Below are 15,629 nucleotides of genomic sequence, written 5' to 3'. Positions count from 1 at the left end.
AGGGAACCTAGTCTAGATTTTCTTAGTGAGATGAAAGATAAACTGTGGCTTCTAAGAACAATATACCTTCTAAGAAGTTTATTGGTAAATCTCAAAAGCTTCTCCAAAGATGAGAAAGTTATCAGCTCATTATCAGGACATGTCATAAGCTGAAAAGAGGCACTACTGGGAGGTTAAATAAGGTTGAAACTAAGGGAGAAAGAGCCATTCATTACAGCACATCTAAATTCAATGAGATCCTCAGAAATGAGTGATCCATGTAAACTAATGTTTTATGAAAGTCTGAACAGAGCAGTGATTCAAGAAGAAGAGTATCTAGCCTTTATAACAGCTTAATTGTCAGACCATATATTACTCTCCATGCATAGTTCTAGAGTCTGCTTTACTGGGCAGGAGTCCATTGCTTATCTTTTGTAATTTTCTCTCTGAAGATATAATACTCCATCTTTAGCCAGGAAGTTCCGTTTTTTGGCAGAAGCCTCTTTGCCTAAAGAGCAAGAAAGCCAGATAGCTAGAGGGGACCATTTCCATCAAGCAAGGGAAGAGTAATAAGACACAGTCCTTCCTCAGTATCCACAGGGGATTGGTTCCAGGACATCACGTGGATACCAAAAACCATGCATGCTCAAGTCCTTTATATAAAATGGCGTAGTAAAGTCTTCCCTCTATATCCACGGGTTCTGCACCCTGGTTGGTTGGATGTGGAACCCATGGATATAGAGGGTCAACTGCAACGGGTAATTAAGGAAAGAAATCATGATTAGATTGAAGGACTAAGATTATAGGGAGGTTGAAAAAAGCTCTGTCCCACCAGAAATGGAAAAGAACTCCAGAGAAGAAAGGAATGGAAGCTTTACCTTACAATGGGTGCACTTCAGAGTTTTGGATAATATACAGGTTGAGAAAAAGCATAAATTCTATACACACTATTTGAGTGCTTATTAGGTGCTAAGAAAAATTAAAGTGGTAAGATATGATCCCCATCTTTGAGGAATTCAGAGACTAACCAGAAAGTGCCATGAGAGAGGCACAGAGAGTTACAAAGAGAGGATCATTCATTCTTCCTGGAAGGGATGGCTGTTTCAGAAAAGACTTACTTAGTGACAAGAAACAAAGAAGTGAAAAAGAATTCTGGTATAGATATTGGGAGCTAGATTTTTATTCTAATTCTGGCTCCATTTGGGTAATTTTATATTAACTACTTAAACTTCTAAGCTCCAATTCTCTTAACTGTAGAAAGGGAACAATAATGCCTGAAATGTCTATTGTACAACATGGTTGTAGAGATCAAATGAGATCATATATATGAAAATATTTAAACTATGAAGTGTTATTAAAATTAAAGTATGTGAAGATATTATCTTAACTACCTATTTAATAAAAGGCATATAGTACTAGACAAACAACACTGGAATTTATATTTTTCTTAGTTAACTTGAATTTGAAATACTGTTTTTGGTAAAAGACCTAATGACAAATGATGATAATGGAAATAACTACCAACAACTATCAACTTCTTGTTAGGTACTAGAACTGTGCTAGATTCTTTACATGAATTACCTGTTTAATTTCACAATAATTCTAAGTACAGTACTATTGTCCACATTTTGTTTTATAAATAAGGAAACTGAGACGCACAGAGTAACTTGCCTAAGGCCACAAAGTAACAGAGCTGCTGGGACTCAAACCTAAGCAGTCTGACTCACAACTTCAACTACTATGCTGTATACTACACACTAAAAAAGTTGCAGGAAAAAATGAAAGAGCTTGAGACACTTATAACATCATGGAGCCACTATAGCACCCTTGGATTATGTACCTCTAGGTTCTTGTTACATGAGAAAAATCAACCAACCCCTTTTTTTGTTAAGCCAGTGTAGTCCTAATGGATACAGAATACTACAAAATATAGAAAAATAAAAAGGAATCCATAAAATTTCTTTAAAATTCTTTGTAAGATTTACAATTGTTAATCCAAAATTTCCAATTCACATCAAGGGGTAGCTAAAAGACCTATGTTTTAAATACTTGATTCAACTAATGAAGAAAAACGTGTCACTCACCCAACAACAGCATACTGTTGTCCCTCGACAATGAGAACTTCAGCTGGTTTCCTTTCTTCTGTAGCTAGAGAGTAAAGCGAATAAAGAGACATGGGTAAAAGATGAAACAAAATATTGGATAAAAAATTTAAACTGGAAAAAACTGAAAAAGTTCCTATTCAGGGCCTGAAACTATCTCATTTCTGCAAATAAATCTACTTCTTGGGAAACAATTCAGCACAAAGTAAATAAAGTATACTGCATTTGGAATCAGAGAAATCTGGATTTGAATTCCAGTACTGCCAATTACTGGATGCAAGACTAGGCCAATTACTTCTTTTGAATCTCAATATCTGTATCCATTAGACATGGACAACAATATCTACCTTTCAGTGTTGTTACTGAAAGAGATAATGCTTATTAACTGGCTATCCTCTAGGTCTGGCACATGGCAGATGATCGATAAGAAGTAAAGGAAAAAGAATGTTATTAGTTGGGAAAGGCAGAACTAGCATTTCAACTGGTTATCTTTTCTTTATTATAACCCTTAGAGTACAATTTAATTCCTAAATTCAATGGAGAGATTATGTATTACTTTTCAAGATTTTAATCCAAAAGTTACTTTATTTTCAGCATGTGGTATTTCTTATCATTAAAAAACAAAATTCAGCATATTGAGGTGAAAAGAACAGTGGACTGGATTACTGCCCTGAATCAGCCAAATTAAACAGATTACCATGCGCAAGTAAGTCATCATGCTTCCCTAAGCTTCAAATCCTTTTGTTCTAAGACATTAAATATCTACTTCCTCATCTCTTTCAAGGAAAGAAATTCAGTGTGATATAATTTCTAATCACAATTCACTCTGTATGTCAGATTGAGTTTTTTGAGGACAGGGGTTGTGTCTTAACCAATTCTCAATACTGCAGAGAAATGGCTTAGCACAGTAGTTAAAAGGAAGGGCCCTAAAGTCAGTCTGCCTGCAGTTGGATCCCAGCTCTACCACTTCCTAGCCAGGTAACCTTAGGCATGTTGCTTAACCTCTTTGTGCCTCAGTTTCCATATTTTTTAAATGGGAATACTAACAGTGTCTAGCTCATGGATCTGTAAATGAGATAACAATGTAAAGTGCTTAGAAAAAACTGTCTAGTATCAGGTAAGCACCAAATTAATATTAACTGCTATCCATGAAACTTCATCTCCCCAATGCGTAGCTAAGTAGCTAGTAACTCAATAAATAGATGATGGATGCATGAATAATAACCAAGGATCCTTAACTCTGCATGAACTAGTAAAATGTTAATGGATTTCTAATAGCATATCCTTTCTTCTTTCTCAGAGGAAAACAAAAGACAAAAGCAGGGTATATGGACTACCCTGATGGTACATTGGTTAAGAATCCACCTGCCATTGCAGGGGACACTGGTTGGAGCACTAGTCCAGGAAGATCCCACATGCCGCGGAGCAACTAAGCCTGTGCACCACAGCTACTGAGCCTGCTCTCTAGAGCCCGCGAGCCACAACTACTGAAGCCCACGTGCCTAGAGCTAGTGCTCTGCAACAAGAGAAGCTACCACAATGAGATGCCTGCACACCACAATGAAGAGTAGCCCCCACTTGCTGCAACTAGAGAAAGCCTGTGCTCAGCAACGAAGACCCAACACAGCCATAAATAAATAAATAAATAAATAAAAATTTATTAAAAACAACAACAAAAAACACTTTAAAAATTATTCAAAACTTCATAATTTCAAATCTGGCATTACAGGATGAGTTGTACATAAGTTTATATTATTATTATTATTTTATTTATTTATTTTTGGCAGTACGCGGGCCTCTCACTGTTGTGGCCTCTCCTGTTGCGGAGCACAGGCTCTGGACACGCAGGCTCAGCGGCCATGGCTCACGGGCCCAGCCGCTCCACAGCATGTGGGATCTTCCCGGACCGGGGCACGAACACATGTCCTCTGCATTGGCAGGCGGACTCTCAACCACTGCGCCACCAGGGAAGCCCAAGTTTATATTATTAACCCATGACAACTCCACTTTAACTGATATACAAAAATATCTCTAGCCACTGCATGTCTTTCATAAGAGACCCAATTGACATTTGATACAAATGAAAATCTTCTTGAAACTCTAATTTTTTAACTTCTGTGTTTTTCTGGATTGTCCTACCTCTCTGCCCTTCCTTTGTAGTCTCCTTCATAGTTTTCTTATTCTACAGTTCTTTATATTTTGGTTTTCTCTATCATATCACTACTACATTACTTGTGATTGATAATAAATACATTTTTCATCAGACTTAGACCTTTTAAAGTAAAATTATACCTCTTACCTATGTCTCAACATTTGACACATAGTAGAAGCATACTAGTGTCCAATAAAAGAATACATGTCTCTAAACAATACAGTACAGTGGTTAAGAACATAACTATGAAATTATATAAAGTTGGTTTCAAATCCCAGATCTTTATTTGTACCCAATTCCTTAACCCCTGGAAGCCTCATGCCTCCTCACTATTAAACAAGGTAACAATAGTATCTTTATTATAGGTTGTTGTCAGGGTAAACTGGAGTAATGCATGTAAAGCACTTGGTCCAGTGTCTGGATATGGTTAATACTCAATAAATATCGGAAATTATTATTAAAAATTACCACATACTTTTCCAATCAACTACTTACTAAGCTGGGAGTGTTAGTTCTAAGCTTCCCAAGAGGCACTATCAATTAAAGAAATATTAAGCACTCCTAAAAAATGAACAAACAATATAAAATTGAAAGAGAGTGTGTGAAAGAGTACACATACCCCCTGATTTTTTTTCAGGTAAAGCAATCTTTCCATCTGCTATAGAATCAACAAGATCCTGAAATTCTGCGGGAACATCAGCTTGCTTCCAGCGTTCATTGTCTAAGAGGAGGCTATTCAAAAGTAAAAAGAAAGGAAGATAAACTTTAATAATATTTCAACACCATCTCCTTGGGTGAAAAGAAAAGGAAGAGCTGAGTGAGTACATAAGACTTTTGTTATATATTTAAGACTACATGTATCTTAGTTAAATTCAAGTAGAGCCCATGCAATACAAGGCACTGAGTTTTTAAATAATAATGGCCATTACCTGTTAGTACGTAAGACTTTAAAAAGTGCTGAACACCTTAATAAACTGAAATCATTCATAAACAGTATGAATAGTTTCAGAAAATGTTTCTCTTTTTATGTCTCTTAGCCTAGTCAGGAAGAGTGGTAAAACATAATTAACTTCACTTTGAGTGGGAAAGGAAAAGTCAGTCTATTAGGATCTTCCTGGTAAGTACTTTAATGGAACTAAACATTCTAACTACACTTTCAAAAGCTAAGAAATGTGATTTTAATTCCACAATCTGTCTTTAATTAAAAAGAAAAAAATCTGTCAGGGGTTTTAACTGGCCAATTAATGAAGTTTCCTCTTTTAAATATAATTGTGTTTTGTAAAGAAAAGGGGAAAAAAATGAAGAACAGAATGGACATGGTAATAATACCTGAGCTTGGTTTTTCTCTCTTCATGAAACCTGTTTACAAATTTATTAGCTTGGCTCTGAAGTGCTCCAAGTAATGACATGCTTTTTCTTCCACAGATCTGTTCAGTTTCTAAAATGAATGTTTCCATTAATCTGGAAAGTGTTATGAATTCTGTGGAATTTAGCTTCTCAAGAAAACCATCCTAAATTTTAAAGATAACACAAAAATCATGAGAGTTAGTATAACACCAAATATGGATGAGCTATAAAACCAACTTAAACAAATATTAATTGTTTTTATAATAGTTGTATTAATTCCTAAAAATTATTTTAAAACAATTTTAAATGAAATTTCCCAATACTTTAGTCCCAGAAATCAAGCATAAAAAGTTTAAGATGTCTAAATTTTATTCTGATCCCTTTGTAATACAGTAGCTCAGATAAATTCAGATCATACTATACAATTTTCATACTATTGGAGTACAACTAATTTTCTTAATAAATTATTTGGCTAGGTATACACATATATGTGTATAAAAACATATTAATTTCAAATTAATTATTAAGGTATTATATTTCAAAATAAGTCTTTTAATCATTTATTTGAAAAGCATGCTTAATTTTTTCTATTTCTTTTATTTGGATTATTTTGCATTTCAACATCTCCTTAATAGACCACACCAGTACCTTATTAAGTGTTCAAAATATGCATTATGTGGAATAGGGACACAAGCAAGGATATATTTCAGATCTTCAAAATAATGTTACTATGTATAAAATATCTAAATTTTATTAAAACAACTAACCTTTGCTCTTGACATGAGAAATTTGACAGCTCGATCATGGCATATATCTGAGGCACTATATAATAACTCCTGGACATTATTTGCCAGCTTTCCCAGCTCTAAGTCAGTTAATTTCATGTCTTCATTGACCCTGAAAATGACAGAAAGAGATTAAGTCAAGGAAAGTTGTGAACACACTGTTCACCATAGATGACATACCAATAAAAAACAAAAAGCTGTAAAATTTACATTTGAGGGAAAATTCTGTGATGTATCATATACTTTTATTTTTGTGGTAGAGTATCACATAAACAAGCTCAGATAACACAAATATATTTTACCCTAATATTATATAAGAATAATTTTCTCTCTCTGCTGTAGTATTTTTAATACTTAGTTCAGACTCTGACTGGAAATTCTGCAAAAACTACAGCAAAAGAAATTCTCATTAGGTACAAGGGCGTAGCTGTGGCAGGTTGTGCACAGGTGCTTAGGATGACATGGTGGAAGCAAGAGGAAAGGAATGGAAAGAAGGAACAAACAGGCCCTCTTTTTACTTATAATTATGAATGACTATTAATAGATCAACTAAACTAATATTTCCTGAGTATTTATTGTGCTTAACTACTATGCACTGGAGGGAATACTGTTCTCAAGAAACTTACAATTAAATAGGAGTATTTATAATATGTAATGCATCTATTCCAGTTTTGAGGAAGAAATGTAAGACTTCCTGTTTTTTATACATTTTTCCCCAGGGCATGTATAAAGACCACTGATTCTGTGCCAACAAGTCAGTTTAGTGTTATCATGAACCAAGTGAAGTACCTTAGTATAATTTTTCTCCGTTTCAGTTGAATTAAAATAACTTTCAAAGATATTTCAAAGAGGATCTGATGTATATTAATTTGAGGCAAACCACCACTCTCACTGGGTTAAGGTATTAAAGAAAGTTATTACCTGCTATCCTTTAAAGTTATATCATTAAATTTACTTACCAGTGCTTTAAAATAATGGATGGATAAATATTTTTAAAACACTCTCAGATACAGTACCTTGCTTGGTTCTCACACTCTGAAGAAGATAGATAAATTTCTACTTTACAGATGAGGATACTGAATCTTGAAAGTTTAAGTGATCTACTCAAGGTCACAAGGTTAAGAGGGTGGGACTAGAACCCAGAATTAGTCTAATTCTATTTCTAATCTGATAAGCTTCTTCTACTGCAACATTTCCTTCTATATAAACAGTCCAAGTGCTATTTCAATTCCAGCTCCCATAAAACTGTTTGCTTAAATTTCAAAGTTAAAATTTTATTTCAATTGTAAATTCGATTTTCTGAAGGATTTCTAAAATTTGCCCCTAAGTAAGGGAATGATTAAGAATTTGGAACTCTTACCAATACGCCACCAATTCACAAAGATATAAACAGGAAATAGCAAAAAAAAAAAACCAACTTAAGTCTTTAAGAAAGTAGGGTGACAATCCAAAAACCTGGGACGTTTGGTTTTCTAAAAAAATCATTTATTTGTTTGTAATTTTGCTTTTTAAAAAGATTTTTAAAAATTTAAGTCTAATGGATCTCTTTCACGTTACTAGGGAAAAGCAAAAAACAAAACCTCACAAACATGATCCAGTAATTCTACTTCTGGCTATGTACACACACGAACTGAAAGCAGGATCTCAAAGAGATATATTTGCACACCCATGTTCACAGTAGCACTATTCATAACAGCCAAGAGATGGAAGCAATCCAAGAGTCCACTGACAGATAGATAAAATGTGGTATATACATACAATGGAATATTACTATGCCTATAAAAAGAAGGAAATTCTGACACATACTACAACATAGATGAACCTTAAACACAATATGCTAAACAAAAGGACAAATACTGTATGATTCCACTTATATGAAGTACCTAGAGTAGTTGAACTCATGGAGACAGAAAGTAGAAGAGTGGTTGCCAGGGGATTGGTAGGGAAGGAAATGGGGAGTTGTTGCTTAATGTGCATAGGATTTCACATTTGCAAGAAGAAAAAGATCTGGAGATTGGTTGTACAACAGTGTGAATATATTTACCACTACTGGACTGTGCACTTAGAAATGGCTAAGAAGGTAAACTTTTTATGTTTTTATTTTAACCACAATTTAATTTAAAATAAAAAATTTTAAAAACCTACAAAACTTTCTAATCCTTTCCATTATTTTTCCTTTCCCATTTCCTGCATGGGAAATTATTTACTCTTTTGTGCCCATGTCTGCATTGGAATAAACTTACAAAGTTGTAGATTATTTTGATAATGTAAGAAAATATGGAAAATCTACCACTAACATAGATAAAAAATCAGACATCATTTCTGCATGTACTGCATCTATGACACAATTACATACTGCAAAAACACTTGATACAAGAAAGAACTAGTTAGGGTCACGTGTATAAATATACTCAATCAATCCATTGCCCCTTGGGGGTGGGTAGTTCCCAGACATTTATGTGCCTATGAAACACAGAAGAAACCACCTACAGAACCTCTGGTATCATGCTATGGGAGCATGCCATTGTGGAAAGCCAGAGAAGCTCCAGACTGTATAGTAAGCCACAGTGGAGGTGGGAGGGGAGGGATAAAAACTATGAGGCTGCATTTGATTTAAAGGAATCTCAAATAGTACAGCAGATTTCTAGCTATCATTTAATATCGTTTCTCACTTCTGCCATAATAGTTTTAGCTATCAAATAGCCAACAAGCTATAGACTATTTCTCAAGCCTCTCTTACAGCTAGATATAGACATGTGATAATATTCTAGCCACTAGGATGTGGGACTGCAAATTCTGAACTGTGCTCTTAAAAAGAAAGAAAGGATAAAACATGAACAAATTTATGTGAAAGCAACAGGGAACTAACAAATCTAAAATGTATATGGATTTGCAACATAAATAGGGCATACTGGAAGAAGAATAAAAGGTAGGAGAAATGACCAGATATTAAGACTAATTAAAAAGCGATCATAGGGTTTCCGTGGTGGCGCAGTGGTTGAGAGTCCGCCTGCCGATGCAGGGGACGCGGGTTCGTGCCCCGGTCAGGGAGGATCCCACATGCCACGGAGCAGCTGGGCCCGTAAGCCATGGCCGCTGAGCCTGCGCGTCCGGAGCCTGTGCTCCGCAACGGGAGAGGCCGCAACAGTGAGAGGCCCGCATACCGCCAAAAAAAAAAAAAAAAAAGCGATCATAACTAATACAATTTTACTTAATGGTACCGGTGCAAAGCAGACAAGTGAACAAAACAGAATCTAGAAACAGACTCATACATATATGAATATTTAATTTAAGACAAGAGTGGCACTATAGAGCAACGGGTAAGACAGTCTTTTCAATAAATGGTGTGAAGTTAAAAAGATATCCACATGAGGAAAAAGACAACAACCTCACACTATACACAAAAATCAATTCCAGATGGATTGTGGATCTAAATGTGAAAGGGACAGCAACAAAGCTTCCAGAAAAAAACATAAGAGAATATCATCAAAGTCTTAGGTTAGGGAAAGATTTCTTAAATAGGACACACAAAAAAAGCACAAACCATAAAAGGAAAGATTGAATCATAAGATATTAAAATTAAGAACTTTTATTCACCAAAGACCCCAATAAGAGAGTGAAAAGTCAACCCACAGAGTGGGAGAAGATATCTGCAGTATGGACAACTGACAAAGGGCTGTGTTGGGACTACATAAAGAACTCCCATAAATCAATAAGAAATAAAAGGCAAACCAATAGAGAAGTGGGCAAAGGATTTGAATAGGGCCTTCACAGAAGAGGATATCCAAACAGCCAATAAATATATGAAAAGTGCCCTCTTACCAATCATCAGGGAAATAAAAATTTAAACTACTATACCTGTGACATATCCACCAAAATGTCTAAAATGTAAAAGACTGACAATACCAAGAGTGAATGAAGATGTGGAGTGATAGGAATGCTTCCACACAGCTGATAGGATTGTAAAGGAGTACAATCCTTTGGGAAATTGTTTGGCAGTAGTTAAATTGGCTATTCACAATACTTATTCATTCCTAGGTATATATTCAACAGAAATACTTACGTCATGTACACTGAAGACATCTACAAGAATGTTCACAACAATCAAACTGAAAATAATCCAAATTTCATCAACAACAGAATGATAAATACATTGTGGTGTAGTCAGAAGTGGAATATTTATGCACAAATAAACTACTGCTGCATGCAACTACTTAGAAAAATATCACAAATATAACGTGGAATGAAAGAAATTAAAGACTAAAGAACATGATTCCATTTATGGTTCCATTTATATAAAGTTTAAAACCTGCAAAAACCAATAGTTTTAATGTTTTTTTTGGGGAAAAAGTGAAAGCATAGTGGCAGGGGGGGCTTCTAGAGAGCTGGTAATGTTCTATCTCTTAACCTTGGTGATTACACCAGGGTGTTCATTTTGTTACAATAAATTGAACTGAACACTTACAACTGGTCCATTTCCCTATATGTGCATCACATTCCAATTAAAAGGTTAAAACAAAACAAAAAAGTAAGGAGAGTACCAGCCTTTGTCCTCTCCTTCCTGCTGCTACAGATTGAAATGAGATGATAAAACCTCCTAAGACACAGAGGGAAGCTACACAATGAGATGGTAGAGCTACCTTCTCAGCTCTGGACCTCCTACCTCTGAATTGTTACAGGAGAGAAACAAAATTCTATATTGTTTAAGCTACAGATGTTTTTACATCTCTTTTAACAGCAGTTTTAGACTGAACCCTAACTAATAAATGTGAAAATATAAGCCAGAACAGAGAAGAAAAAATTTTATTAATATGTAGTTCAGGGTTTGATTGATTGATTTATGGTGGGGAGGGGGAGGTATTATAGCTGACTTTACACTATAACTGCAACCTTTATAAGCTCCTGGGCTATAAGCCAACTTACATCAAAATGAACAAAAGTACTGAATTCTTATTATTCTTAGTAATAACAAAATACAAACAATGTTCTTGGACCAGAAAGATTTTAATGGCTATTTTATTTTTGTTCTTCCTATTCAGAACATTATTGGGACAACTGGTGAACTTTGAATGGGGTCTGTGCATTAGATGGTAATAATGCAGCAATGTTTTCTTGATTTTAATTGGTATACTGTAGTTATTTAAGAGAGTGTTATTGTATTTAGGAAATATACACTGAAGTATTTGGAACATCAAGTCTGCAACCTACTGTCATACGATTGAGAAAAAATTTTAACATGAGAGACAAAGAAAGGAGAGACGAAAAGAGAGTGAGAAAGAGAGAGGAAGGGAGAAAGAGGGCAATGTGGTAAACCATTAACTGGGGAAGCAAGGTGAAGGATATATGAGAGTTTTTTGTACAATGCTGACAACTTTTCTGTAAATTTGAAATTATTTCAAAATAAGTTTAAAAAAGATAGTGTGACCCACTTGGAAATTCATGTCTGAAAAACTGAAAATTGTAACTCAAACAGATTTTCACTATATACAAAATACAAAGGTGACATAGTAAAAGAAAGAAACATAACCAAGGAAATACTGACCTGAGTTCCAGGACAGGTTCTGCCACTAATGACTCTAAATAAGTCATCTAAACTCTCCAAATTGAGGGCATTTAATTAAATGGTTCCTTCCCAGCCTTAAAATTCTACAATTCTCAATTACTTCCAATGCTCACCTCCTTACCTTGCATACATTTTCAAAAAGATACATGTTTCAGAATTAATTTATTTTTGTTAAATTAAATTCCAAAAGACCAAAGTGTACACGGTTTCTCAATAAACTGAATAACCAATCTTATTGGAACCATTAATAAGATGACTCAGAATCTTGTTAACTTGACAGCAGTCACCATACTCACATAATATCCACAGCTCCTGGAGTAACAGAGGATGATGTCTGCTCTTTGCTGGATGAAGAATCAGTGGTACATTCTGGTTCGGATACCGAATCACTGCTGCAGGGCTCACTATTTGGAGATGCATTTCTTTGAGAGGTAGCGTCAATTGCTATAGGTGTTAATTCACTCTCACTGAATGCATCGCTTATAAACATGCCTTCATGGATTAAATAAGCCACCTCTGTGTCCAGTGAATTGTCTTTTGCAGCATTCTTCTGCTGCGAAATCTCCTCCAATTCTCTAGTCCTTTGGTTTTTGTCAAGAACTGAGAGAACAACACTGTGAATGATATTTAACGTTGCCTACAAGAAAACAGGGTACATTTTTAAAGGATTTAAAATATTTTGTACCTAAAGGTTCCAAAAGTGAACTCTGTGTATGTACTTTTGAACATCTTACAAATGAGTCAAGGTCATGCATATCAGAATTTCTTTTATTACACAGTAAAGGTGAATTGTGAAAAAGAATTGCTCAACAGAGATGTTTCCCTAAAGCTTAGACATAGGGCTCCATTTACAAATTAATTTTGTAAATGGAAATCTCCCTAAAATATACTGCATATTTCTCTAACTTCTTAAATAGGTTACACTAAACATAACTTGCCTGTCAGAGGATCATATTCGTTGATTGATGTGCTTTCTTTTCTATTTTTTTTAAAGGGGGGTGTTTGGAACAGAGCAACCAGTATCCAATCATCTATGCAACAAATATTCACTGGGTTTCTTTTTTAATTAATTAATTGATTTGGCTGCATTGGGTCTTCACTGCTGTGCACGGGCTTTCTCTAGTTGCGGCGAGCGGGGGCTACTCTTTGTTGTGGTGCACGGGCTTCTCGTTGCAGTGGCTTCTCTTGTTGAGGAGCACGGGCTCTAGGCGCATGGGCTTCAGTAGCTGTGGCTCGCGGGCTCTAGAGCACAGGCTCAGTAGTTGTGGAGCACGGGGTTAGTTGCACCGCAATGTGTGGGATCTTCCCGGACCAGGGATCAAACCCATGTCCCCTACGTTGGCAGGCGGATTCTTAACCACTGCACCACCAGGGAAGTCCTGCTGTGCTTTCTTAAAAGGAAAAAACAATCCGTATTCCTTACCGTACCTACCCTTAAATCCATCTCTCTCTCCTCATCTTACACCTTTTTCTCACTCATTCACTGCTCTCCAGACATTCTGGTTCTCTTCCTATTCTTCTAAATTCCACTGTTCCCATCTCAGTGCCTTTGTTGTTTCCTCTGCCTGGAATGTTCTTCACCTTGATGTTTGCATACATGTTTCCTTCTCATCACTCAGGTTCCTGCACGACTGTCACTTCCTCAAGAAGCCTCCGGGACGTCCCTGGTGGTCCAGTGGTTAAGACTCCGTGCTCCCGATGCAGGGGGCAAGGGTTCGATCCCTGGTAGGGGAACTAAGATCCCTCATGCCGCACGGCAAAAAAATAAAATAGATAAATAAATAAATAAAACTGAATCAAAAACAACAAAAAAAGCCTCCTATGACTCCTTCCAGCAACCCTATCTCATTAACCAGTTTTTTTAAAATAACAGTTACCACTATCTTTTTATTTTTTTAATTCTAGGTCTCTTTCCACTACAATGTTAGCTCCATGAGATATTATATCCTACTGCCTAGAATAGTAAGTACTGGGCACATAGGAGGTACTTAACAAATACTGAAAGCTAGATGAATTAAGAGTAAATTTATGTAAGTCAATGTCTTCATGGACTACTAAGAAACAGGGGCTGCATTCCTACTTTAACGTTCATGGTTGCATTCTTGTAATTTGTTGCTCCTTTCTTAAAACTCTTGATTTCTTTTTTAGGATCTACATGGTTCTAGGCAAGCAGACTCCAACTTTAAGTCTCCAAAGATAGGATAAGGGTCTAAGCTAGTCCAATCAACTAATGGAACCACCTGAGCTTAAAGCTAAGAAGATACACAGAAGACAGACTGAGAGAAACACAGAGAAACAAAACCAAGGCTTGATAACATCATCAACCTCTCTATCAAGCACCTAAAGGCTGACCTACCTATGGTTATTTTTCAGTTATATGAACTAATAAACCCCCTTAATTGTTTAAAACACTCTGTGTTTCCTGTTATTTGGAACTAAACGCACTCTAAGTGATACAATATTCCATACAGTATATGAGAGATTCTGAGCCTTCGAGTGTCTGTGGACACTGCATATTTTCTTTCTCCATTAATCACTTCTCTATTGTCACAAGCTTGCTCCTTGCTACACTCCTCCATTGCTGCTTTTAATCCTCACTACTGTCTCGTCTTAATCTTGATGTGCTTTCTCCCCCATCTTCATTTTGCCTTTCTTCTTCCTTATCTCTTCTCTCTTGATGATTTTCTTTCTTAAAAAATTTTTTTATAAAAAATGGTCACGGTCTTTGGACATAGTCTTTTTCTCCCCAACAACTATTCTATACCTCCCCCATAGGAATACAGCTATGCAAAACTGAGTCCACCTTCTGGCTTCAGGTGTTAGTCCTACGTATCCCACACAGTATACTCCCAACCTCCTTGCCACAGGATTAGTTCAGAAGTGAGAAGAAAATCCAGACCCAAAGCAAGCAGTGCACAGCATTGTCCTGACCACAGTAACCTAAATCAGCCCAGTGGATTAAAACCAAGGACTTTGATGATTGAAGAAGAAAAAATCTTGTTTTAGGAAGTAGAGTATACAAATGTGGAAGACCTAAAACTGTTATACATAGACATTTTGCTATAATTAGGTTGGTTACTTTGAAGGTGAAGCCAACAAAGAGGAGGTAGAAGTGAATTAAAACAGAGAAACTAAGGGAGAAAACCATGACCACATCATAACTGAAGCCTATCCTCGTTTTGGACTATTTTAAGTTCCCCAAGCCAATGCATTTCTTTTATTGTTTAAATTAGTTTCATTTGAATACTTTGTCCCTTTTAACTGATAACATCTTAGCTAATACAATAAACTTTCCATATACAGTGTATCAGGTGTTCTCTTAAGGGTTCTTCTTCACTGTTTTCACCATACCTACAGTTTTAAAGGTTTGCTGATTATTTTTTTCCAGAAGATTTTACAATACATAGTAGATTCAACAGTAGGTACGCGATTTATTCTCTGAACTTTCATATTGCAGCAGTTTACAGTCAAGTTCATGTTCAAAGACCAGAACCGCTAAAATAAATTTTTCCAGTCTTGAGAATAATGAATGAAATAATCTGGTAACCATATTCATAAGTCTTTAAAATGATAGTCCAGAATTATTTGTCCACATAACAAATTGAAAACTTAAAAGTTAAAAATTTCTTAAAAAAGAATGTAAGCTTGCATTTAAGGATTATTTTCTTTTTTAGCTATACAAATCATCTTACACTATGGGA

General features: G+C 35.6%; 1 protein-coding gene across 9 annotated transcripts in view; it reads right to left on the bottom strand.

The window, feature by feature from the left end:
• Positions 1 to 15,629, bottom strand: part of VPS54 (VPS54 subunit of GARP complex) — a 124,160-nt gene that overhangs the window by 18,584 nt on the left and 89,947 nt on the right. For all 9 annotated transcript variants that reach the window (XR_013830950.1, XM_079940236.1, XM_079940239.1 and 6 more), the window contains 5 exons: positions 12,225 to 12,565; positions 6,348 to 6,477; positions 5,563 to 5,744; positions 4,853 to 4,965; positions 2,064 to 2,127 (listed from right to left, as the gene is read on the bottom strand). Coding sequence is in view for 8 of the 9 variants with exons in the window: in XM_079940236.1 (XP_079796362.1) it covers positions 2,064 to 2,127; positions 4,853 to 4,965; positions 5,563 to 5,744; positions 6,348 to 6,477; positions 12,225 to 12,565 (830 nt within the window). In the remaining variant the exon portion in view is untranslated. The remainder of the gene's footprint in view (positions 1 to 2,063; positions 2,128 to 4,852; positions 4,966 to 5,562; positions 5,745 to 6,347; positions 6,478 to 12,224; positions 12,566 to 15,629) is intronic.

This window comes from Stenella coeruleoalba (genome assembly GCF_951394435.1).
Source record: "Stenella coeruleoalba genome assembly, chromosome: 13".
Taxonomy (NCBI): Eukaryota; Metazoa; Chordata; class Mammalia; order Artiodactyla; family Delphinidae; genus Stenella; species Stenella coeruleoalba.
This window is presented reverse-complemented; position numbering and strand designations above follow the sequence as displayed.